The sequence below is a fragment of the Solea senegalensis genome, linkage group LG1 (assembly GCF_019176455.1).
Source record: "Solea senegalensis isolate Sse05_10M linkage group LG1, IFAPA_SoseM_1, whole genome shotgun sequence".
NCBI classification, from domain to species: domain Eukaryota; kingdom Metazoa; phylum Chordata; class Actinopteri; order Pleuronectiformes; family Soleidae; genus Solea; species Solea senegalensis.
Window position 1 is genome coordinate 3,268,395 of NC_058021.1, and position 25,473 is coordinate 3,293,867.

Here is a 25,473-nt window from a genome sequence, read left to right on the forward strand (position 1 = left end):
TTTGTGTGGCAGGGGCAGGGGGAGGAGTTTGCCCTGGTCAAATAGACAAGCTAGAACTTTCGATATCCTCAATGACATTCTTCTTTAAGTCATCATTTTGACAGGGAACAATTGCATTACAATCACAATATCAGATTTTTTTCAAACTAGATATTTATCTAAATATGTATAATGTTTTTATTAGTCTCAAACCTGTGACGTTTGGCAAGAAAATGGCTGAAGCTTTTCTGGCTTTTGTCGGCTTCGCTCCTCGTCAGCCAATCACGTTTCGCTCCATCTCCAGTGGAACGTGACGTCACAAGGCCCGGGGGCTCTCCACCGGTGATTGGTCGCCTCGCTTGTCCAATCACGAGCCGTGTTTCACAGCAAAGTTGTTAACCCCCAACAGTAGCACTTTGGTTTCCACCTCTCCTAGTTTGAGGCTGCTTTCATACATCGACAGGAAAACACTGACTTTTTTCCACCGACACACTCTTGCTTCGTTCCGGGCTGGACATAACGCGGACAGCGGCTCTCGTCACCGGGAACAACAGCCTTTGCTCTGGTTTTTTCCTGAAGCCAGGAGAAGTAGCTGTGGCTAGCGTTGCTGTTAGTTGGCTCCCCCTCCTTTGGCTAGCTTGCGTCGTGTTGCTGTTCTCTGGCGTTTTTTTCTCTCTCTCCCTCTTTTACTTCTGACTTGGACAAAATGTTGTCCATCTGTCTTTATACTTTCGCCGTGTCCTGGACTGTTGACTTGGTGAGTATTTTTATTTTTTTTTAATCGTCATTGTTTTTTTGTTTTGTTTTTTAACTTGAATCGATGGGCTGCCTTAAAAATAAATAAATAAACAAAACAAAAGGCCCAGCGTGAAAAAAGTGTTTCTGGCATCAGATGATTTCATACACGCAATCAGATTCCTTGGCTGGTCAGCTGGGTACGATTCAGCTCGAGTTCCTCATCACTTTGTTTGACCTCGCAGTGACAGTGGCTCGTGATATCGATCGATAATGCCTTTCACTGGAGATAAAGCAGAAAGCCAGTTGACTAGTTGTTCCTATACGACAGGATTATTCTGTCAGAAACCCGATCTGGGCAGCAGCAGGGAGGGGAGACATCAGCAGGAGGCGGAGGTGAATAGTCTTTAGAGAGGCTAACGCACGACATAGGCTGCTTTATTTGTCTGTTTTTATTCCTCCATCGTTTTTTTTGGTCTGGAATGTGACATTGTTGGATCACAGGCTTGCTCTCTATGGGTGTGTGGCTGAACAGTGCCAGGCAGCTCCTGTGGTCTGCCAGGGAACTGCTCGGCCCTGGCCTGCATGTGTCTGGATTACCCACCTCTCCTCCCTGCAAGGACTTAAAAAAAAGAAGAAAAAAGGTGGGGGTGTTTATGAGTGATTCTGCCCCCATCCCCCTTTGTAGAAAAATAAAGTTTGGCAGCACTGTCAGGATTAGAGTAACTAGAGTTAATCAATTTAAAGATCTGCTTTCAATCACTGACTCTTTTAACATTTACTTCATTTAAAAAAAAAGGTGAGACAGCAAAAATACCATTGAAAAAGAAGAAGCCTGCTTGTTGGGCGACTAACTCCACCCATATGGGACACTTGTAGGGTTAGGGAGCACAAAGTATGTGGTATGAAAATGCTCATTTGTTAGGTTGACAGCCATAAAACATACCTTTTGAAAGGTTGGAATATGCCCTGAACTCACACTGGAATCCATGCCCTTTTATAAACCCATGGTTCTCAAACTGTGTTACACGAGCTTCGAACTTGTCTACTGTGTGTGTGTATGTGTGTATATATATATGTATATATATGTGTGTGTGTGTGTATATATATATATGTGTGTGTGTGTGTGTGTATGTATGTATGTATGTGTGTGTGTGTGTGTATATATATATATATATATATATATATATATACACACACACACACATATGTGTATAAATAAATAAAATAGAGTCACTATATCACTTGCGCCATCTTAATCTAATTTCCAATATACCCGTCTCTGAAGTATATGTGAGGAAGACGATGATGAGAGCAAATGATCTTATTGGGAATAACTTGGCCTGTAGCTGACTCAGCCTATTTATACCACTGTTTTTTTAACAGTGGCCATAATGGTGTTACTTCAAGAGGTCAATATTTTTTCAGGTGGTGCTTGGTATAAAAAGCTTGAATCACTGTACTGAACAATACAAAGGACGTAGATTCAAGTATTTAATATGTCTTGTTCACAGATGTGGACATTTCTCTATGGCATCACAGGTTAATTTAAAAACAATACAGAAATCACGTACGGTAAAAATAGATAAAAATACAGAAAACACACAAAATAAAGACAGTGGAGACAGTTTCAGTGTGAAAAGGTTTAGAAATCAGTATCGGTGAGATGTGTATCACAATGCAAACATTATGAAGTTCCATATCTAGACACTGGGTGCTCCGTAACAGCAAACACTACCTGGCTTGTGTTTCCATTGTGGGGTGTGAAGACTATGGCGATAGCTGCGTCTGCCACATAATTGTGTGACACAGTGTAAATTGCTAATAAACTACATAAAAACGAAGAACACAACATCAACAGATTGGTGTGTTCAGATTCACCCTTTTTGGTACCCGGCTACTGTGCTAATTACTCTCACAGAAAAGTCCCATTTCAACAAAGTTGTACAGTTTGGTTCAGTTCAGTACATCACAGTTGTATGTTGTAAATCGATTGTCAAGGGTATCAAATTGTCCCACTTGTCGTCATCCTTCTGTTAGTGGTTTTTCTGTTGAAATAATTTCTTTGTCAAATGGAGAAATGAAACCAGAAAATATTCACATTTAAGGAGCTCAAAATTCAGAAAGCTTGTTTTAATTATTTAAAAACCCTTTATAACCATTTAATCGGATAGTTGTTGCAGCCCTAAAATATTTGAGTTGTGAGACTACTACTGAAGCGAGATTGAAAGTGAATATTAACAGAGCTTTTTGTCCACTGTGGAGAATCGAAGTGGGACATTAAGAACTAAGCAGGAAGCTAATCTACGGACATCTATGTTATTGTTTCTTGTCGCCTCAGTTTCTGTCCATTTGTTGTTTGGAGTCTGTCCAAAGTGGATTAAGGATTTGATGGCACTAAAGGAGAGGTCAGGCGATCACAAATCCTGGGAACTCATCCTCTGAGGAACACAATATCTGAACATAATTTCTGTTTTCTCGTTAGAAAAATAAAAATAGTATAGGAGAAATGTGTACAAATGCTAAAAATTGGAATCACCTTTCTTGAGAAATGAATCACCAAGTCCATTTAGTGCAACCCAGCCAGGTGTGGTTATTGGAGTGCCCGACCTCTCAGCACTGCTGACAATTATATACAGGTGGTGTACTAATGTTTTCTCTTTGCTCCACCCAGTTGAGCCTTTGATAAGCCTCTTTTTTTTACTTGCCAAGGGGCCCTGGTTGGGTTTCTATTTTCTTGTTTACTTGGCTTCAATTTTTCTACAATTTAGTGTCCTAATATCTTTTTGTTCATGTAGATTTTGTCTAAATTTTCCTTTTGCTCTCAGGTCTTCAAGATGCATTATGTGGATTTAATGAGGAACAGGAAGCTTAATTTCACCTGGGTGGACCCTGGCTAAACCCAATGATGATGATGGTGCAGGTAACAGGTAAGGTCAATTACTGATTTTTGGCTCAGGTTGTGTTGCATGACGAGTAACCATAGAAACTACAGCAGCACTCTGTAGATCTTTGGACAGAAACATTCACTAAAAGGTGTTTGCAGTATATGTTTGTGTGCCATATGAACACCATTGTATGTGAGAAAAACATGAGTCCTCTCCTAGCCCTGAAATCAAGATCTTATCTGTTGGACCAGAAGAGGGCAGCATTGTTAATATTGTGAACTTGTTGCTATGAGGCATTTCATCCACAATAAGCATTTTTCTCCATCGTGTGTGATGGGTTCACCATTGCTGGATAAAAGTCTGTGGACCAGAGTAAAAAATCTTGGATCAATTTGCAGGAACTGTTGCTTCTGTGATTTTTGGGTGTTGGCCTGTTATGAAATAATGATTTAGTTCCCCTAGTTCTGCAACACGGCATAAGACCCAACTACAAGATAATTAAGCTTCATCATATAGTTGTATTTATATCATTTCAAAACAAGTTACTTTTGAGTTTGTTTATTTATTCATATATATATATATATATATATATATATATATATATATATATATATATATATATATATATATAGTGTGTGTGTGTGTGTGTATATATATATATATATATGTATATATATATATGTACATACATACATACATCAGTAATTCTGTAAGTATTAAAGTGTGTGTGTGTGTGTGTGTATATACCAGAATTGAAAAAATATTTATTTTATTAAAAATGTTTGTGTTTCTTGACATTTACTTTTGTATACACTTGGATTGGTTTTTTATTATTATTATTCATAAACGTTAGTCAGGTGTGCTGATAATTATTTGTCTCTGACGTTTTCATGCAAGTTTTAAATTAACTTGTTTAAGGGGTTCATAACTATGAGACGTTTATTTTACCTATTTAATTGCAATATATATTCCGGCCTTGCTTAATGTTTATTTAAATAATTCATCTGAATGTGTGGAGAGGAGTTAGTTTGCCAGTGAAGTTCCCCCTTCCCCCCACCCCCGCAACGCGCAAGCGCCCGGGACCGTGTGGGAATGGTCGGTCCGCGAACTGGGGGTTGGACCGCTCCGAGCGAAACAGCGCAAAAGAGTTTTAAATGTCCGCCATGTTGTCCATGGCGCACTGAATCAACGGTAGGGAGCGGAGCGTCGGAAAAAAACAGACCGAGAGAGAGCGACCAAGATCCGGGCCTTCCCCCGGCTCCGTCGGCGACGCCCTAAATACAAGCTACAACAATTCGAATGTTAGAATAGAGATTAACCGCACAGAAACATCAATGAAAGCTCTACTCGTTACCGTTGTGAATATTAGGAGATCGGATAGATTTATATTGCATCTCGAATTGTGAAAAATGAGTAAATTGTCGTTTCGGGCGCGGGCGCTGGACGCTTCCAAGCCACTACCCGTCTTCCGTTGTGAGGATTTACCAGACCTACACGAATATGCATCCATTAACCGGGCAGTGCCGCAGATGCCGACGGGGATGGAGAAAGAAGAGGAATCGGTATGCTTTTACTGTTCGAAAATATAAAAATATACGCTCTGGTTTTATTATTTTATTTTTACACGATCAAAGGCGTCCCTCTTTTTTCTGCGCCAGCTTTCACAAAATGGCCGCCAATTTTCTGAAATGAAACACGACAGATTTCTGTTGTAAATGGCGGTTGTGTGGGACTTGAGCTGTGGTTTTGGAAAAGTGTGTGTACGCTGTGTTGTTTTTTGATAAAATTTCCCAGTTCGAGCGGGTTATTTTTGCGTGAGGCGATGTCTTGAGTACAAAGGAGTCATGTGACTTCAGCATTGCCGACATTTTGTCTCGTCTGTCAGTGTTGGGCCCTGTGTTGGCGTAATTGCGAAGGACCAGGGCAAGGGGGAGCTAGTGATTTCTTATTATATATGGCATCTGTACCACTAGCAGACGGTGTCAACACTGCTACCATATATTTGGGAAATAAATAAAATGTGCCGCTGTTAAAGGGTGTGTTGTGTGCGTTTGTTAGCGTGTTGCTAAGGTTTTCACCAGGTTTGCAGTGAAACATGTCACAGTGAATGTGCAGTTAGCGGTTAGCACTTAATGCTATCGAGTTGTGCATGTACTATGTCCCTGATGTTTATTTATGTGTGATCCCACACTGTAATGCAGCGGTAGTCATTCAGTTGTTTCAACATGTACTGCCTCTGTTTTGCACAGCTGGGTAAAACATCCAACAACATTTGTGCAGCTCTCAATCATGCATATTAGTGGATTCATTCTTGGGAAACTAGGACTGCTAACACTATGGCAACATTAACTTGTGTTGATTTAGTTCATTGTAGTTGTCTTGATGTATATGCTGCTTTTACATCTGTTGTGACAGCTGAGCACCTCACTGGTTTCTTAGTGTTGGCGTTTGAGCTGCTCAATAGGTACACTGATGCCCATTTTAACATTAGAATCACTAATGCTTGTACATTTAAGTTAAGAACAGTTTGCTCTTTTGATTAAAAAAGGCGTGCTGCTGTATTCTGACATTTAGAAAGTGAAATATTGATATGATGGTACAATATGAAGATGCACCTGCCACAGAGGCAGTGAAATAAAGTCTGCCTCCCAGGGTTTTCTAGCACATCACATGGGTTTTGTAGTTATCTATGTAGTGGATTGTTTGTATAGTTATGCACCCCAGTGGAATTTTATTGTTATTTTGTTTGTACCATTTATCAGCCTTCCGTGTGACACAGTGGGGCCCTTATTCTGACTCTCATTAGCAATATATTAGTTTCTCCAAGGGCACAGCTTTCTAGCTGTCTCAGTGGGCTTGACTAATGTTCAAATATAAAGGGCAATTAAATGGGGAATAACACTACAGGTATCTTTGCTGCTACTGTTCATTCACTGAATACACAATGCACTCAGTCTGCATCTCCACTCTTGTGGAAGCTCAGTGTCTGGGGTTCAGTGTGTCAGATGGCACAGCAGGCTGGCAGACCAGCGGCACGTGGCGCTCTGGAGAGGATCAGGGCAGCAGGAGTAGAGAGGCGAAGGGTGTGCAGGGTTGCTGTCACTTCAAAGTCTGTGTCTGTACTCAGCAGGAGTGCTTGATTACACAACAGTTGTATTATCACAAGAGGTAGGCAAAGGCTTGCTGCATGGCAGCCGCTCAGTGTTTGGAGCTACCTGCTATGAATTGTTTTTGTCAGATCAGCTCTGTAAGAAATCTTATTCTTGTCACCACTATAATCACACTTACTTTTTGGTTGTCTACTAGGTGAATATATGGTAACCCTATACATCCCCACTTAATACAGATGTACAGCTTGAAATCAGACCACAGAATGACTTTATTGTCTGTGTTTTCCTGTTAATTTTTAGAAATTAAGTGAGCACTACTGTTGCTTTCCCCGTTACTGCTTTTTTGCCTTGCAGACGTCCTGTCTCCATCTAACGTGTGGTTTTGTAATTTTCAAGCATTGTGTTTGTCGTGATGCTCGACCAAAGAGCCGTCATCACTGCAATTCCCTCAACACGTGCGGCATGTTTGTTTTGGGCTAGGCGCTTTGTCTTATGTTTTGGTGAAAGTGAGGTCAATGTCTGCGGCCGTGGCGGGAACCCACAGGCATCTCTTGTGTTAGTCTATTTTGCCAGAAACTGTACCCGCAGACACACATAATTCAAGTCTGGCAGACCCCCAGTATATTGCTGTGTGACCTTGCTGGGTGGGAATTTAGGGCATGTCACATGTCCAACATTTTTGTAGTTGACCTGCTATGAAATTGAAAGTTGCCATTGTCGGCTGTTTCCCTCTCTTTCTTTCACTGGTGATGGTTGTTTATTGATGTATAGGGGCAAATTAACATCAGCCTTGGAAGTTCTTGAAACCAACTCCATAGCTAGTTTGCCACCTAGGCAAACCTTAGCTGGAACAACTCTGAGACTGTCCAGTGAATTAATTCTCCAGTCAATGACCCATGAATGGAAAACTTCTATGTACATTGGCTTCTTGGTATTAATAGGTTTCACAGCTGTATTACAAAATCACGGGCAAACTTTCAGGTTTGGGGAAAAAAAAACAAAAAAATAGTCCAGTAGAATCCGCCCTGCCTTGTTTTCCAATCCAAAGTTTTTTGTTTAATGGAAAGTTTGTTACTTTGAGAACTGCTTAGCAGTTAGAAAAGCCAAAAAACGCAGCCTGATGCCTGCCCTTAATTTCCCACAGCACTTGGATGGGGTGTTAAAAATGATTTCTCTCCCACACAGTGCTATAATGGTCTTTATACTGTAGCTGGGCATCCCTCGACAGCCCTACCAGACCATTCTCTGTCGCTGTCCATCATGCTAAGTGGCATTTACAGTGTCTGGGACAGTATCTGTTCGAGGCGAGACCAGAGTAGGTGGATGCGGCTCTGGCTGCCTCGACAGACTTGACAGTGATCGATATGGTCATTTTAGAAAGGCTATTTCTGGACTCCTGCTTGTATGTTTGAAAAGGCAAGACTGAAAGAGAGGAGCAAAAAGTTTGTGCGTGTGAGGGCACTACTCAACGTTCTGTATTGTGACCGCTCACCCCAATCTGAGTTTTATTTATTCTCAGGCAAATAGCCGAGTCTGGAAAAGTAAACAAACATGTTGCTTGATTGTGTTTGGCAGCTGACGTGATTTTGCTGAAGGCTGTTTGATTTATGAGTCTCTCCCTCCATTGTGGAAATGTTGAGCCTGAGGTTTAGGTGTCTGCAGGGGAATATAGGAACCAGGGTAGAACATAGGGGTTATGCAAGCCACTTGCTCAGAACAGCACATGGCATCATAAATGTAAAGTACCGTCATTGCCTTTGGGTTTAACAGACCATAGAATATTGCTCGTCCCAGAAGTCCAAATGGTGTTGATGAATATGGGGCTCAGGGAGGCATTAAATCAGATTTAATGCAGTAGACTGAAACTAAATCAACATGGAGAAAAACAGAAGGTCACACTAGAAAGTTTACTTTCCAAGCATTCTTTTTGTTTTTAACTGTGAAATGTGTGTTACTTCCTGCGAGCACCACTTACTGTACATTAATCATGTAAATTATTTTTAAGGCTTGTAGCCCTTGAGCTCTTTGCCAGATGACCATGGATGGACACAGGTTTTAGCTAAGGTGCTGAAAATAAACAAGTCGAGTCTATTGTTACACATTGTGTGCTGAAATCTGTCTAACGTTTTCAGTTTAAAGGCCAGCTTTATAAAAATGTTGTCTGTTTTTAGTGTTGTAAAAACACAAATTGATCCATGCTCTATTGTGTCCTCAATGTTGCTTGAGGTCTTTCTGAGAAGCAGCCCACTTGGTCTGATTGAACCTGTGAAAACAGTTTGGCTTCCCCCCCCGTTTCTGGTGGTGCCTGCTACAGCTTAGAAGAAGAAAAACCTTAAGCGAAAACACCCTTTTTATAAATGTAAGGTGGAAATGCCATATTATTTAGAAGTGTTAGTCCCGGGAACTACAAGACATTCCTCAGACGTTTAATTTAAATAACTGTTCTTGAACAACCAACTTGAAGCTTTGTGAGTTTAATAATATAATTGTTACTTGATCAACCCATTTCCTTCCATCCTAAATCTGCACAGAGATTAAAAAAAAGTGGAGACGAAGTAAAGATGCATTATGTTGCTTTGTGCTGCAGTTGAAAGTTGGTTAATGGGTCAGTTGGTGATTGAGACAAGTCAGGTTTTATTGTCGTGTCCATCTGTTACATTAGGCAGTTAATGAAAGCAAAAAACATCTTCGAAATTATGATTTTCTCCTAATCTGGTTATCCGTATTGCTTTAACATTTTGTGCGATGCACGTGTGTGTCACATTTACTTGTTTTAAGAATTACAGCAATTATAATATTATATAGCAACAACTTGAAATACTGGCCAGTGGCACACTAGGGCTGATCATGTATGTAGTGTAAATGCTTGCAGATGATGGTTTGACATAGCCACAGTAGCAGTCAATATGAAGGGTTATATTATCTGTAAATAAGAAACGGGTATCGGGTATACTGTTTGAGCAGCATTGGCAAACTTGGTAGTCAAATTCCTACTGCTATCTCTTTGTCGAAGTCAGTGGTATAGGTTGAATCTGAATGAATGGTTCCATATATGCTAATGCTGTATATCCTCATTACTTGTATGTATTACACACACAAACAAACTAGTTGTTTTTTTTAAACACCAAATATGCAGCCAGAACAGCTGGGAATGAATTATGTGGGGGAAAGTCAGACAATGCAATATGACTTGCAATATGTTTTAATTTTTTCATTTTAGTTTTGAAAACATTCAAGTGTTCATCCTCAATAACAGATCAGCTGCATTTGCGCAATGTTGCGCTTTTTCATTCAAGTGTGTACACACATACTTGCCTAATAACTGACTGATTCATGTATTCTGTCATCTTCCCTTGACACAAATACTCACCTGCCCTTGTGTCTTTGACAGCCGCAGGGGAAATGATAAACACACAAATTCTCCCCAGAGAGCTGTTGTACACAGCCAGCAGCATGCTGCCTTGTTGACAGACTGCCTGCCAGTGGCTTGGTGCCCGGCTCTGGGCCAAAGGCTCTTACTACTACGACTGACTGGGACTGTTCAGACAAGCAGCATGCCAGCAAACCAGTTCATCAGCCTGTGTGCCTTCCCTTCAGCACGCTCCCCCTTCGGCAGGCTTGGCAGCAGCAGGCACTTGTCAAATTTGCAGCATGTAGATAAGGTTAACTGACTTGGAGACAAAAACACATACGAACACATTCAAATACTTTTAAAACCTTGAGTGACAGTGTCAATGTTTGAACCAGGCTTATTCCGTCTTAACGGCTCTGTACTGGAATTGTCTTTTCAGAGATTATTGTATGGTCTGGATGCCAAATATTAATCGTCTTGTAACTGTGTAATCTGCAGTTTCCCTCCACATCTCATTTTCCAGGTGTCCATTCAGCCATTGTTGGGTGTACTTTTTGCTCCAACTGGTTCACAAACTGGCTGAAGGTTCAACCTGTCTAGTACTTGGTAATCCTTATTGTTGCATTATGACACCACAATGAAATGATGGTCAAATGCTAAATTGAAACTCGCTCTAGATTTTCTTTGCAAGTCTTGTTGGTACAGAATATTAGTAGTGGCGTTTCTGTATGGAAGTATAGACTTAGCTGCTGAAGCTCATGGATAAATGGAGTGTAGCATTTGTTCTCTCACACTTGTGTTCATTAGTTAACACTCTTTCACAGCTGATATGAAACATCCAATCGCTTATAACCATGTAGTTTAATTGATATTGAAAGTTTTGTCTTAATGCTAAAGTAAAAAGTTTTTTGGGTAAAAAAAACAATATATTGTGATCATCTAGACTAAAACTGACTTCAAGTCTTTTTTTCCAACAAACACTAACTGTAAAGAAAAACCCTACCAGCTTTCTTTAATCGGTATGGTAACACCCTCTTTTGTCTTAATCATTTGATTTGTGTGGTCTAGTTTTGTGTCTTGTAAGAGAACACTGTCATTGATCCGTGTGTCTCACCTGCGCCTCTGTCTCTGCAGGAACACCATCTCCAGCGAGCCATCTCGGCACATCAGGTATATGGCGAGAAGCGGGACAACATGGTTATCCCAGTCCCCGAGGCAGAGAGCAACATCACCTACTACGACTCCCTCTACTTCGGGGACTTCAAGATGCCAAAGCAGCTAATTCACATACAGCGTAAGTGGGCTTCTCTAATGGAAAATATGTGATGCAGAAAGCAGAGATAATGTTTTTGATGTTTCAGTTTCAGTTTCAGTACCTCACTTGTTTCGTTTGGCTTTAATGGTGTTTTTCTCATTTATTCTGAATGCGTTAAATGACTCTTAGGCATTGTTGATCAAAATAACGAGCAGAAAAGTCAACATTAGTGAACATTCGGAAGCATTTTCTAATGTAAATCACCACTTAAGACTTATGTCATTCCATTAAATTAACTTTTGGACTATAAAAATGTTTGATTGAATCAAAGAAAACCATGGCCTGATATGTTTGAATCCATCTAGCATGAAAAGTGAATTGTATGGCGCTGATTCCTGGCTACACAAGTTAAGCTGCAGAAAAGCTGAAATTATGTTGATTCCTTGTTGTGACTCTTGTGTTACAGTGATTAGTTCTTTGTGTCAGTGATCCATGTAATGGCTTCAGGCATGTGTTTTTGTACTTTAACTGAGTTGGTAAATATTTGTCAGAGGAAATGAGTGAGAGATTTCCAGTTTCAGTAATGGCATATTTGCTAGATTGCTTTATTCAGTAACTGTAGCTGTGTCACAAGCATTTGCCACATTTTTAAAAGGAAAGCAATTTGCAGAAGCCCAAACTGAGACACAGTTATCAGTTGGAAGGTGAAATTACAAATGATTTATCAAGTGGCCGACAGACACATTTCAGTGCTTTCTCTGGGGTTAGAAACGTCTCTGAAACATTAAAGTTTGGATGTAATTTGGAAGTAATTTACAGTTTTTGAAAGTTTAGTATTTTGTGCAGAAATTCCCTCACATTTTAAATGGTTTCTGTTTGTGCATAGTAAAACTTTTACAGTCACAGTGGCCTTAATGGCTGCCCAACGTAAGTTAAGTCCTGAGTTTATCTTTTTAAAGCTGAAGTGGGAAGAATTATTTGGCATGTAGCTGTAGTTGAATGAATAGCTTCTAAATATTTTTCTTGTTTGTGCTCACATTACACAAAAAGAACAAGCAAGAGACACAATTTGTTCCATTGTCCTATTAAATTACAATGTACATTCATCTTAGTTTTTAATGCACACATGAAAATGGACTTCTATGAACTTGATAAACACCCAGATAATCCTTTGTCTGTTACCTCCTAGTCATTCTTGCTTCATAATAATCATTCAATGCATCGCTAATTAAATGTTCAACAGATGCAGGGTGGTCTTTTTTTTTTTTTTTATAATGCAAAAATTATGCAAATAAGGCAGAGATTCTCCGCTACACGTTATACAGTATATTTTAGAAAATTGTGCAAAAGAACATGGAAAAAAATATATAACTTGAGGAGTAAAGACTTAAATTGTTTCTCTTTAATCATTTGTTCAGGGCTGTTGAGGTGTGTCTAAAAATGTCTTGATGTCTTGTAACCCCCATGTGAATTTCTCTGTGAGATGAATAAAGTATCTATCTATCTTGATGAAGCAAAACCATAGTTTGCATAACTCTTACTCAAACTCTGTAACTATATAAAAACCCTCAGTGGTTACACTCGTTCACCCATGAGTAACCGCACCTTCTCCTATATGACTGCCCAGACTTACCCAGATGAAAAAATGCACGGAAACGCCACTGTAGTTAATATTTAAAATTCCTAAAGAGGAGGAGATGAAGTAAAGAGCAGACTCCCGCTCTGAGGCGACAGGTATTGCTGCATAGAAAGAGGGAGAGAGACAGGCTATGACTGTATCTAAACTAGCTCTGTGATTGTGTACAGTACATCGTTAAACTGTGACCAACTTGGTGAAAATGTAGCTTAACGTTAACTGTACAAAAAACTGACTGAGTGTGACATTCACTCCATTTATTACCCACTAAAGTGGGTTTGTTTATTAGTGCTGGGGGGTATGACCAAGGATTTATATTGCTCCTTTTTCCATAATGTCTATGGTTGTGCTATACAACAATATTTTTATTAATGAGCATATATACGCTGTGTGTCTGCTAATTTTCTGTCAATATTCTTGGTGCGCTCAGGCATGTTTTCTGCTAAGGTCTGCATCTCAAGTTAAATATATATATTGTGAATATTTGTAGTTGGCATGTCCATGGGTTATCTGTTTTCTATTCATAGTGTCTGTGCTGTGGGGGGAAAAAAGTAGTTAAAGTGATTACTATAATTAAACATTTGTTGTAGTCTGTACCAAACAGAATGTTTTCCACTTCTGCAGAATATGAATCGTTGGCTGGGGGGTGACTGTAGAACCACAGTGCTTCATTTATAATGGCGTGCCATGAGATATGTTATTTAAAGAAATGGCAGATTTAACGTTTGGATATTGTTCTTTTTAGTGTATAGGGGACATTGTTTCTCCAATGCATTGGTTTTTTTTCGTTTGAAGGATTATGAATTAATGCAGGGAAAAATTGTGGTGTGATTGTACTTTTTACAACATTATTTACCAACAATTTCTGAATTCCTTTAGCTTTCTCAGTTTGGTTCACTGTTGCACGCTCCTGACTTATATGAACTGAAAAGAGGCATCATTAATTTTACCACTTGTGCTTTTCCTGCTGAAACATGTCAAATTGTTGTGCAAGAGTCACATTGCTTTAGACCTATATTTACCTCTGCAGTTCCACATCACATTGTTCAAGATAAATTCAGGATCTCAAGCTATCTTGTTTTTTGAATGACAATTTTTCAAATACTCAGAACTCAAGAAACGCTCAGTATGTTCTCTCACCTGCTTCTTTTAAGGTGTTTGAAGTGCTTTAGTGTTGACCGTCTGTCACCTGACGAAGTTTAATTGACTTTGGAACATATCTGACTGTGCAGAGCCAAATAGCTGATATAGCACCCTTCATGTTCCGTGCTGCTGGTTCAAGTTGAAGAATTGTCTTTCAAATATGAAATGGTAAACAGACCAAAGCGACACTTGCTGTGGTTTGGCCTATTTATAAAAATCATTGGACTGTGCTACCTTCAGATGGGTTTGTGTTGACCGTGCTGAGTCCTCATGAAAGGTCTCCTGCTGTGCTACTTACGACATCAGAATGTTTTGAAGGCTTGTCACCATATTTGTATGCTGCATCCTTCATCTGAAAACAGGCTCTGTTGAGCAATACTATCAGACCTGACTGAAGTAGCATCGGTGTATAGAGCTGCAGTGCATGGACGGACAGGGCTCAAGCTGCTGAATGATTGCCACTTTACTGGTCGCTGTTCACTGTGCCTGTTTGGCACAAATAACGTCCTGTGTAGTGCAGGAATGTTTCTGGAAGACACACGATATAAACAACGCTAATCTGAGAAACACAGAATTGTGTGGATCTGACTGGCTTTATCAGCACTGTGTGAACTTGTGACAGTGAATATATAAATATATTGTTAATGTTGTACTTGACATTTAAAAGTATCGAGGCCTAAGGGGTTACAATAGAAGAGAACTTGCATGATGACAGATGTGGCAGAGAATAAGAGGAATATACCTAGAAAATATGAAATGTCTTAGGCTGATTTGCAATCTATTTTGCCAGTCAACAGATTTGTATCTGAAGCGTTTCTCTTCCTCTTTCCAGCTTTCAGCTTGGACGCAGAGCAGCCAGACTATGACCTGGACTCGGACGACGAGGCATTCCTCAACAAGCTGAAAAAGAAGATGGAGATCAGCTTCTTGCAGTTCGAAGAGATGATTGATCGGCTGGAGAAAGGCAGTGGGCAGCAGGTCGGCACCTTATTTGTTTCTGAATCTTTGCTTAAACACAGCCCCCAGTGAAGAAGGCCCCATACAAATCTGTGCACAAGTAGTCTCTGAAAACAGATTGGTCTCCCTCACCGGTGTCTAAATGTTTTATTCAACAAATTATAACCACTGTCTGTATCTTTCAGGCGGTGAGCCTTCCTGAGGCAAAACTTTTGCTGAAGGAGGATGACGAGCTCATCAAGGAGGTGTTCGACTACTGGAGTCGGAAGAGGAAATGCAGCAAGGCGAACTCGCTCATTCCCACTGTCAAGCAGGAGAAGCGGGACGGCTCCAGCACCAGTGACCCCTACGTGGCCTTTCGACGGCGGACGGAGAAGATGCAAACTAGAAAGGTTGGTTAACTTGCTAACAGTCAAAATAGTCAACTGTTAAAGATTTGCTCTCGATTTGTAATTTACAAATATTCATGAAGTTACTGTGATGCAGATTTGAGCTACTTGGTCCAGATGTTATCCATGTTATGCTTTAAAAATAATAAGAAATTAAGGTGTGAGATGCAGTCTGCGTTGTTCTGGCTGTCCAACGAGCAGAGTGCTTTTGTGAAACAGTGATTGTGGCAGAGGAAATTTGTTTATATAGAAAGCAGATTGAAGATTTGATGTAAGAAGAAGTTTAATGCATGCAAATCAATACATTAAAGTGCCATTTCAACCCATAAATGTAATTGGCAAGATTAAGAGAAACACTACAGCTCTGTGTAGCACTAATTTAGCTTTTACCCCAGTCTATTTAATTTTTTTTTATTTAAGTGGCCTAACACAAATGCTAACACTTGCATCTAACTTGTAAACCCTCTTCATCACTAATACGCCACCAGGTGGCCATTTGAAGAATTTCAGCCAAATGTAGTTCATGTAATCATCTTTATGAATTCTTATCTTTTGTCTGATGTTCACTTGTAGAGTTAAGGTGATAAATGGGTAAAAATATTAAATGCAAATTTCTACCTTTTGATTAATACACATGAACCTGTAGAAAAGATTAAAAAAAAGTTATGTATCATTATCCAGAATCGCAAGAATGATGAGGCGTCCTATGAGAAGATGCTGAAGCTGCGCAGGGATCTAAGTCGAGCCGTCACCATCCTCGAAATGATCAAGAGAAGAGAGAAAAGCAAGAGGGAGCTGCTGCACCTCACTCTGGAGATTTTTGAGAAGAGGTGAGTCTGCCTTACAGAAATATAATGCAAGTAAAGGTACTGTTCTTATTCTCATCAGCCAATAATCGTTTGTTCCCTTTACCTTTCCAGAAATGTCATGTCAGACTTTGGTGGTGAAGTAATGGCAGAGGTTCTGGCTGAGCGGGCGCTGGTGAGGCCGCAGATCATTCCTCTGGTTCCCCTGACTAACCAGTACCGACACCAGGACCACATGGACCTTAAGGACTACAAGTCCAAGGTAAGGGAGGAAGTTAATTGAAACATTTCTTTGGTTAAGCTCCGCCCCGCTGTAGGAAATGCACGTAAAACAAAACTTTCCCATAATGCTTTAAGTCTGACAACCCATCTCTACTTGTTCCTGTAGCCCGAGAAAATGGAAGTTCCCCGGCAGAAAAGGAAGTACGAGAAGAAGCAGAAGGTTCTGCCACTTTCGTCGGGCGCCCCCCACCACACAGGTCCTGTCGTCTTCAATGCCAAGGACCTTAACCAATACGACTTCCCCAGCTCGGATGATGAACCCTTCTCCCAGGTATATGCAGTTTAAAAATCACAACCTCTCCCCCAATGGAAAGATGAGAACACTGTACCAAGGCAGCTAATTGCGAAACCTTATTACTGGCTGGGAAATGTATTTAAACTAGAGGCTCTGACTTTCGTGTCAATACTGCTCTCCCAGTGACCTCGCACTGACCTTTGACCTCTGTGTTCACAGCTGCACTCAGGCTCATCAGAAGCAGAGGAGGAGAACGACCCAGATGGCGCCTACGCATTTCGCAGGAAGGCAGGCTGCCAGTACTATGCTGTAAGTTACATAAGCTTTTGATCTGACTTGCACTGTACTGGATAACATGAGGTTTCGAGCGTCTTTGTAAATGGCGTAATCGTGTGGACAGCCATGAATGTGGTAATTTGCCTTTATAGGTCAATCCAGTTGTGATGACAAGAACACTCCCTCGTGAATTTTGTTTCTGCCCCTGCTTGTTCCCTCAATTTGATGCTTATTTTATTCTGTTTGAAAAGGAACACTGAGTTGCTGCACTGCTCTGTTAAACCTGCACATAATTAATATTACGTTTTAAATGATAAGTAGCTGAAGGGCAATTTTGTCTATTGAGATTCTCCTGCTGTAGAAATGTATTGTGTAATTTTCTGAACTTAAATTACAAAAGGAAATTTTGTGTACAGATTTCAAGTTTATTATTTGTACTTTTGGCATTTAGTACATACATCACAGTACGCTGTACTTGGATGGAAAGCAGCCAAACACCGAGTAAATATCTGAATAAATGTGAATAAATGTTCCATCCTCTCTCTGTTCAGGCTCGTCAGGACCGCGTGGGTAGCTGGCCGTGGTGTGATCCCTGGGAGGGCGGTTTGGCAGAAGCTCGGTTTCGCTACAGTCTCACTACACTCACGGTGCCGCGGCGCTGCCTGGGCATGGCTCGCCGACGTGTGGGACGAGGCGGCAGGTCAGTAAACCTAGTTTTTCAGACTTTTTCTTTGTAATGTCAGCTATCGAAATACCACTCCACTTACTTCACTGGCCAAAAAAGTAATTAAGTTGTGGTATGTGTGATGATATGCTGAACATGAGGCATGTTAAGTGTATTATTTTGAATCTCAGAGGGTTAGGCCAGGGTATGTGATACCATATTGCTATCGATATCTTTACTTATTGCCAATACTGAATGCAGAATGATACTATACCAGTATTATTAAATCTATCATAGTAAAATAAATTTTAGTTGTCTTCTTCCTGTCAAACATGCAGCAAATTTCTGCTCATTTTTATTTTATGCAATGTAGATTTTCTCGATTATATCTTCATTTCACAAGCACCAGCCTCTGAAACAGACATTCACTCCCATCTCCTTTGGGTAATGAGCTCCATCTCTGAACATAATTTCCTGTACACCGTCAAATAACATGATGCTTGCATAGTTTTCAATTTTCTGTGACACGGGAACTTTGATACCAAGTGGATACCACAAAAATACCCAACTTCAAACCCAGCCCTGCAAAGCTGTGCGGAGTAGCTCACTGAAAACTTTTTTGGAAACATTCTTTTATAGCAACTGTTCTTTTCATGAAGATAACACCCACGTTCTAACACTGGACTAGATTAATCTCTATATTTTTATAGAGAGTCTATATTTTCATTGAATCGCTGACCTTTTCCCTCTCTCTCAGGGTGTTGCTGGACCGGGCACACACAGACTATGACAACATTTTCCACAGTCTGGATCCAGAAACACTCGACTTGCCTCATCATCCCTCCCCCCATCCTCCCCCCACACCTGCGCCACGCTCGCCGGCTGTCGACAAGTTTGCCAGTACCTCAGAAACAAATACCTCGGACAGAAGTTCCTCCTCCCTCTCCTCGTCCTCTCACTCATCTACGGACCTCAGTCAGATACTGTTGAATATTAAGTCATGCCGATGGAGGCACTTTAGACCACGGACACTACCACTACACGAGCTGGATAACGCCCACCCGCTATTCAGGAGGTTGAGTCGGAGCCTGAAGCGCCTGACCTCTGCCTCTACACCCGGGGGACAACCCTTTGGTTCACAACGCCTGGGAAGGGTTGTCCCTGCACCATCACCCGTTGTCGGTAAGAGGCTTCACACAGTGCTTGACATTCTGTCTCTGACACTCATGGTGGAACTGATGTGTACTTGAGACAGTGAGACTGCATATATTTGCTTGGATTATGATTCTCTTGTAATTATACTGTAAAGGGTGCATTTATTTTGATGCTGGTTGTTGTGGTCTATGGCTGCGTGACTGAATATTAATATATTGCATATGTCATGTTCATCAGTTGCATCTTTGATCCCAAAATCAAAACTAGAGTATTTCTGTTATTGTGTCCGTTGTTGGTGTGTGACTGTGTTTGTGTGTCTGCACAAGTGTCGAAGGGTGAGAAAAAACATTTGGAGGTGCTTAGTGAATCAAAGCTCCACTACGACATTGTGAGTAACATTGGAACAAGATTGAACATGGATGGGTTATTTTTTCCTCGCTCCAGTCAAAAGCCTTCAGGGGTCACTTGAGCTGTGCGTCGCTTACTGTGATGGAGGACGCTCTGCTCTCCGCTTTATGATGAGATGCAAATGTGAGCATAGCTTTAGTAGCGGTATTAACAAAATTGTGAAAATCTATACCACGTTTTGAAAATGTATTGATATTACTTAAAAAAAAATCTGTATTCTGTCCAGCCCCACTGTGGCCTCTTTCCCTCCGATGTTGGGAGTAATTTAATAGTACGTCTGGCATCGGCTCTGCCCTCCAGCTTTGTTGTGAAATTAGATATTTGTTGCTTGGCGTTCAGACAGCTTCACCTCACTTCATCAAACTCTGACCATAAGTTGTCAGTTAAACTGGGTTTGATAAATTCATGAGATGCACAGGATTTGACAGGTGTGTGTAGTGTGAGTGTTGAATGCAGAGTAAATGCCTCAGTTCTCTAGTGGTATTATTGTGAGTGCGGTGCAGGTGGTGGGTTTTTCTCTACAAGGAGCTTACAAAAGTTTTGTTTTTAACTGCCTATTGATTAGCTGGAATTTTTTTAACTACATGCAAAACACCATAAAAAAGGTCAAAGGGCAGAGATGGAATATGATTTTACAAATATTTCAATGACAATAAGTGTGACGTGCGTCTCATACGTCAGTGGTGCGAGACTTTAAGAAGCAGAGTGAGGAAACCTGCTTCTTGTGAAGTCTACAGCTGAAACGCTCACTGGGAATAAATGAATCATCATCACACTGAGGTTCAAGGTCATGTCATTCTCTGAAGCGTGGGAGTCTGCCTTTATAATAAATAGAAAGCCGGTGAAAACATTTCCAACCTCGTGACAGGTTAAATTGCTGGGATGCAAATCGGGCCATGGCTCAAAATGCAGTGCACACACAAAACCCCAGTGGCTTTTTGAAGATTACAGTCAAACAAAAAAGTAAAGATGGCTAGAGATGTACACGGCAAACTGCTAGGCTCCCTGTTTGTGGTCGTGGCCCGAAGATGAAAGAGCATTTTAGTGTTGGATGGGAAAATAAGGCCACTGTCAGAATTCGTGCATTGAAAAAGAAATGATTGTCTTGATTTCCCATAAATGCCAATCAGAGCTGAAGCTGATTTGACCTGGGAGTGATTACTGATTTAAGATGTTAAAAAAACAATTCAAACTTGGGATTGAGCAGGTTTTTGACTAGTGGAAATGCAAGGATGCAAGTATGGAAGTGTGGCAAATCTTTGTCCAAATGCAACTAATAGGCTCCATCCAACCCCCTCCCATCAGTTCTCCCATTAAATCGCCACCTCTCAAACTCTGGGAGCTTGTGGTTTGTAGTGGAACTGTGAATTTTGGCTGAAAGTTAGACATGGACAGAACAGGCTGCCAAGAGTATATTGTAGATGTATATTCAGTTATTTGTCCCAGTCATATCTCCCCTGTAACAGAAGTCTGAGACTAGAGTTGTAGTTTTTCTAACCAAGCCTAGCTTTTGCTGCATTCAAACAAACAGCACTGTACTGAGTGGGTTGGTTAACTGCATAATTTTGCATTCGGGGCACGCTGCCAGGAACCTTGAAGGTTTGCTGGAAAGCTGGTGCAGGAAACTGTTGAACCTGTTGTAACTGGGTGTGATTGAGTTCAACAGAACTGAAAACAAAATACCTTTCTGTACATAATCACTGTCAGTGAGTTACTGCGCAACAAGGTAATGTTGGAGGATAAAGATGAAGAGTAAAGCTGGATTCAAACAGCTGCATGAGTCATCCGTGCAGTGTATCTTTACATGAATGTGTCACACCATAACTTCTGACCTCAACTTTCCCTCTCAGTCCTCATCCTTAGCAAAATAAGTTGTTTGTCTGAGAAATGTGTCGAGTCTGTGCAATGCATATCTTACATGTTTACTAATGAAACCGCTGTCTGCTTGTGTCTTATGTGTAGTTTCAAACCTGTGTAATATTGTTAATCTCAATAAGTAAAAGTACCATCGTATCTCTCTCTTTCTCAGCTTTTACAGCCGAACAGTACCAGCAGCATCAGGAGCAGCTGGCCTTGATGCACAAACAGCAGCTGGAAAAGGTCCAGCTGCAACAGCAAGCCAACAGCAACGCCACTGCCAACAGCACACAGGTCAGTGTTTTGTCAGTTTGTCAAACGGAGCTGCGTCCCTCCCCTCGTTCGTTCTCCCCTCCCTGACTCTTCACCTCCTCCTCTTACAGGGCTCAGCAAACACGTTGGACCAGGCCAGTGCCCAGTACGCCGCCTCGGCTCTCGTCACTGCCGACCAACTGCTGGCTCTGAAGAACAAGGAGGAGCTCGCCCTGGGAGGTGGAGTCAACGGCGTCCTCTCCCCCTCAGGTATGACAGTAAAAACGTTGACCGAATGAATGAGGGTCATTATTATCAAGCTGTTGCAGGGACTGTTGTGGTTTTTTGAGGTGTGGTTGTTTAAGTCACTAACATATAATCACATCTGACTGCGCTGTACTGTAATGTAAATCCCAACGGCAAGCTCCATATTCTCATAGCCTTGCTTAAACTTTTTATTTTATTTTATTTTGTTTTAGGTGAGCTTTAGAAGTGGCTAAAATGTTTTCATGATGAGCAAGCCTGCGGTGATTTAGGCAGAGATGTGTCTGTGTGTCAGCACCTCGTATACCCGCATGTCCAAAAACATGTGCCAAACCTCAGTCCTGCAAAACTGTACAAAGTAAATGATGACAGTGGAGTAATCACTGTCTGCTCTTTCAATGAACTCCAATTACCGACTTCAGATAATGACACAAAGCAGACAGAACAAAGATGTGCGACACCTGACACCCCGTCAGGCAGCAGTGAGTGTTAAGAGGAAAACTGAGAGGAGATGAACTGGATTTTAATGTGAGATTATTCTTGAAGTGCTGTGATCAATGATCCACACACAAAAGTAAAAGACAGTCAATCTTGCCATTGCATCAATTTTATTCTGATGTTTTTATTGTGTTTCTGATGCAAAGAAATAAAACACATTTATTCAACCTCCAGTAAGTTGAAGAAGTTATTAGTGCTAGATTTTATAAAAGTCAAGTTTGAGGGAAAAAGAAATAAAACAGGATCTCAATAGTAGGGAATCCTACGAGTGCCCCCTGCTGGATCCTAAGGGGTACTACTTCAAATGGTCCATTAGACTGGAGCACACATTTTCAAACAGAGTGAATGTGAACTTTACTCCTGAGATTCAAAATAATATCTAATTTCAAATTTCCTGTGTTGTGAAGCTGATGGTGAACTTGAAAATGATTTGATATATAATCAGTCATGTCCCAGTACAGTAAGTTTAGAAGACCATACAATAATCAAAACATTCTAACCCCTCCCCTTGTCATAACACCCCCCCTCCTCTGACCCCTCAGGTGTCTATAAGGGCTTGCACCTCTCGAGCACAGTGTCCCCATCCCCCGCCGCCCCGGCTCCTCCCACCACCTCCCTGACACCCGCCTTGCTCCACCCCTGCACCACCACCAGCTCCAACAACAATGGCACAGCCCACCCCGCCAACAACACCAACACCGCCACCACTCAGGTCCTGCCGGGAAATAACAACAATAACAACAGCCTCCGCCTGGGCGTCCCCACCGGCAAGCGTGTCCACGCCCCCCGGACACTGAGCGCCTCCATGTCGTCATCCGCCTTAAAGTTCACCCACGCCACCGCCAACTGTCAGAAACCCAAGGTCACCACGACCGCGGCCTCGGCGCTGGACATCGTGCCCAGGTGAGGACCGTTCGTTGTTGAGTGAAAAAAAATCATAGTGACATGTGAGTAGAAACTTTCTTTTTGTTTTCTATCTAAGCATAAACAGTGAAAATGAACAAGGGCGTCGGATAATACGCGTCAAACTCAACACTGATGAGACATGTTTGTGACGTCTTACATGTCTGTATATGTGCACATGTTTAACTGATTAGTTGTCTAATTCAATTCAAGTTCATGTTATTTTTGTTAGTAAATATGGGAGAGTTTATAACATTTATGTATATAAATATGTAGATGTCCCCGTACCACTTTTCTTTGTGCGATACTGATATCACAAACTCCATTATCTACCGATACCAATTATATTCCTTTTCAACCATATATGAAGTATAACGCTGTTAACACATTAGTGCCGAGTCATTTCAAAGAACATGTTTGGGAGAACAATATTGTTCTCCCAAACATGACTCAGCTAAAAATGTTTTTGCTGATATGTATGTTGATGTGCATGTGATATGTTTGGATCTGTCCGATATCCGTTCCAGTGATCAGTATCGCAGTGGTACTGATAAACTATCCTATAGTATAGTACTTGTGTAAACACTGCAATAATGGTTAATTTAACAAAATATTTGTTTTATTCTTCCTTAAAACAAGTGCATTTCTGCATCTTAAAAGTGTGTTAAGGTGGAAAGTCTGAGTTTAAAGTTTGCTTCCTGAAGTGTCTGCACATTTATTAAAGATGCCTTGGATGTTGACGACATGTCTCATGTCTCTTCTCCTCTTCTGTCCTCAGGGAGAATCATGAACAAGACAAGCCAGCACTGAACAGTCTATCAGAGAACACAGTGGCCATGGAGGTTACGTAGCCTCGTGTTATACGCAGCGCGGACTCGAACGTGACTCTCTACCCCCCCCCCCCTTTTTTTTTTCTCCCCCATCGGCTTTTTTTCGGTGCTATGCATCATTTGTGAGTCATGAATGCAAGTGGTGGCAGGATGAGCAAGGCTGGGTTTCCACGGCAACCGGTTTGGGACTTAATTGCAATGCTCATCTCGTACAATTCTTCTCTCCCCTCCCCCACATTCCCCTATTTGTTACTGTTAATAAGAGATCGTCTGTAAATTCTTAATATGGCAATTATATGTACAGTACTGCATATTTGTAATACCAATCCCCAGCCCCCAACACCACACCCTCTTCTTGTATATAACATTACTTGAATACAGAAATGTTCATTTGTGATGTTTTGCACTCGAGATATTAAAAAAGAAAAAGAAAATCAAATTTAAAAAAGAGAAAACGACAAACTGCAACTGGTGCGAGTATGAGGTGAACAGAGAAATGTATGTCATCACATGCATGGTGCGGAACCTGCTGTTTGATCTATTTATTGTGCCGTGTTTACAAAACTTTTTTTTTTTATTCAAACCTTTTTTTTAAAATATACATTGTTGAACTGGTCCCTCCCCCCCACTGGTTCCCCCTGCTGTATTCAGCGTTGAACTACAACTACAACTGTATATTTACGTTCCGCCCAACCACCCTTGGATGTGGTGGGCGTGGTTCCGCGTCCATGTGCAGACGCAGGACAGCAGGCGGGTGTGGATGTTGTTTGTCGCAGGCATCAGTTTTGTCAGTTTCCACACAGCTCTTCCATACGTAAATTATTTCTGAGACAAGTAACAAAACAATGGGGATTAAAGACTCTTTTTCCCAGAAGACTTTGCTGCTTCTGATGTATCTAAGCACTATATAATTTTGTTTTTTTAATTGATTGATGCTGCTTTTGTATGATTTCAGCCTCTGGCTTTTCCACCACTGGCTTTATTTCTTTTGGTTTTCTCTCAAAGATGATCCCTCCTCTCACCTCCCCGTACATTTATAAACAGATATTTTTGTATGTCCCACTTTATTTTTTCTTCTTTTTTTTATTGTCCTCAGAAAATACTTCATTTTTTTGTTACTTGATCGAAAAAAGAAAAAAAAACAATTATAAGGGAGTCAAAAAACAACAACCATGCAGTAACTGACATTTATCATTCCAGCTTCTACATAATACAAAGATGTATATTAATTGGGGGGGTAAAAAAAAAAAAATACAAAATAAAGATCGTTTTGTCTACTTTTAAAAACTCCAGAAGGCTGAAAAGCCATGAACTACAAGTTATCGGGTGCCTTCATTTGGGAAATAAAGAAAAAAAACCTTTAAAAAAACAACAACAAATGCTCTCTTCTGTGAAGAGTTTGGTACTGAACAAGGCTACTTGTAGTTTTTCTTTGTCTGTACCACAGTCCCAATGCCCATTCCAGTGGCCCAGCTGATTCATGAATTGTTTTTGTTTTTTTAATATATACTATATATAGAGTCTCTTCCACCAAACACACACACACACACACTCATGGGAAAGACTTAAGAATCCTCTTGAATTGTCACAAAATGAAAT

At 40.8% G+C, this 25,473-nt stretch overlaps 1 protein-coding gene across 3 annotated transcripts; it reads left to right on the forward strand.

The window, feature by feature from the left end:
* The first annotated feature begins 360 nt into the window (after window positions 1-360).
* LOC122771403 (enhancer of polycomb homolog 1-like) lies at window positions 361-24,212 on the forward strand. Of its 3 annotated transcripts, XM_044028979.1 has the most exons (15): window positions 361-736; window positions 3,543-3,644; window positions 11,199-11,358; window positions 14,931-15,076; window positions 15,241-15,447; window positions 16,126-16,274; window positions 16,365-16,512; window positions 16,639-16,803; window positions 16,987-17,076; window positions 17,595-17,743; window positions 18,465-18,889; window positions 21,300-21,421; window positions 21,511-21,649; window positions 22,684-23,044; window positions 23,823-24,212. In XM_044028979.1, the coding sequence occupies exons 3-15, from the start codon at window positions 11,259-11,261 to the stop codon at window positions 23,893-23,895; spliced, it is 2,274 nt and encodes a 757-aa protein (XP_043884914.1). In that variant the 5' UTR covers window positions 361-736; window positions 3,543-3,644; window positions 11,199-11,258; the 3' UTR covers window positions 23,896-24,212. The 3 variants fall into 3 exon arrangements, with proteins under 3 accessions (XP_043884914.1, XP_043884906.1, XP_043884901.1); XM_044028971.1 differs by lacking the exons at window positions 361-736; window positions 3,543-3,644 and adding an exon at window positions 4,690-5,164 and having other exon boundaries at window positions 22,684-23,088; XM_044028966.1 differs by lacking the exons at window positions 361-736; window positions 3,543-3,644 and adding an exon at window positions 4,691-5,164.
* The last annotated feature ends 1,261 nt before the right edge of the window (window positions 24,213-25,473 follow it).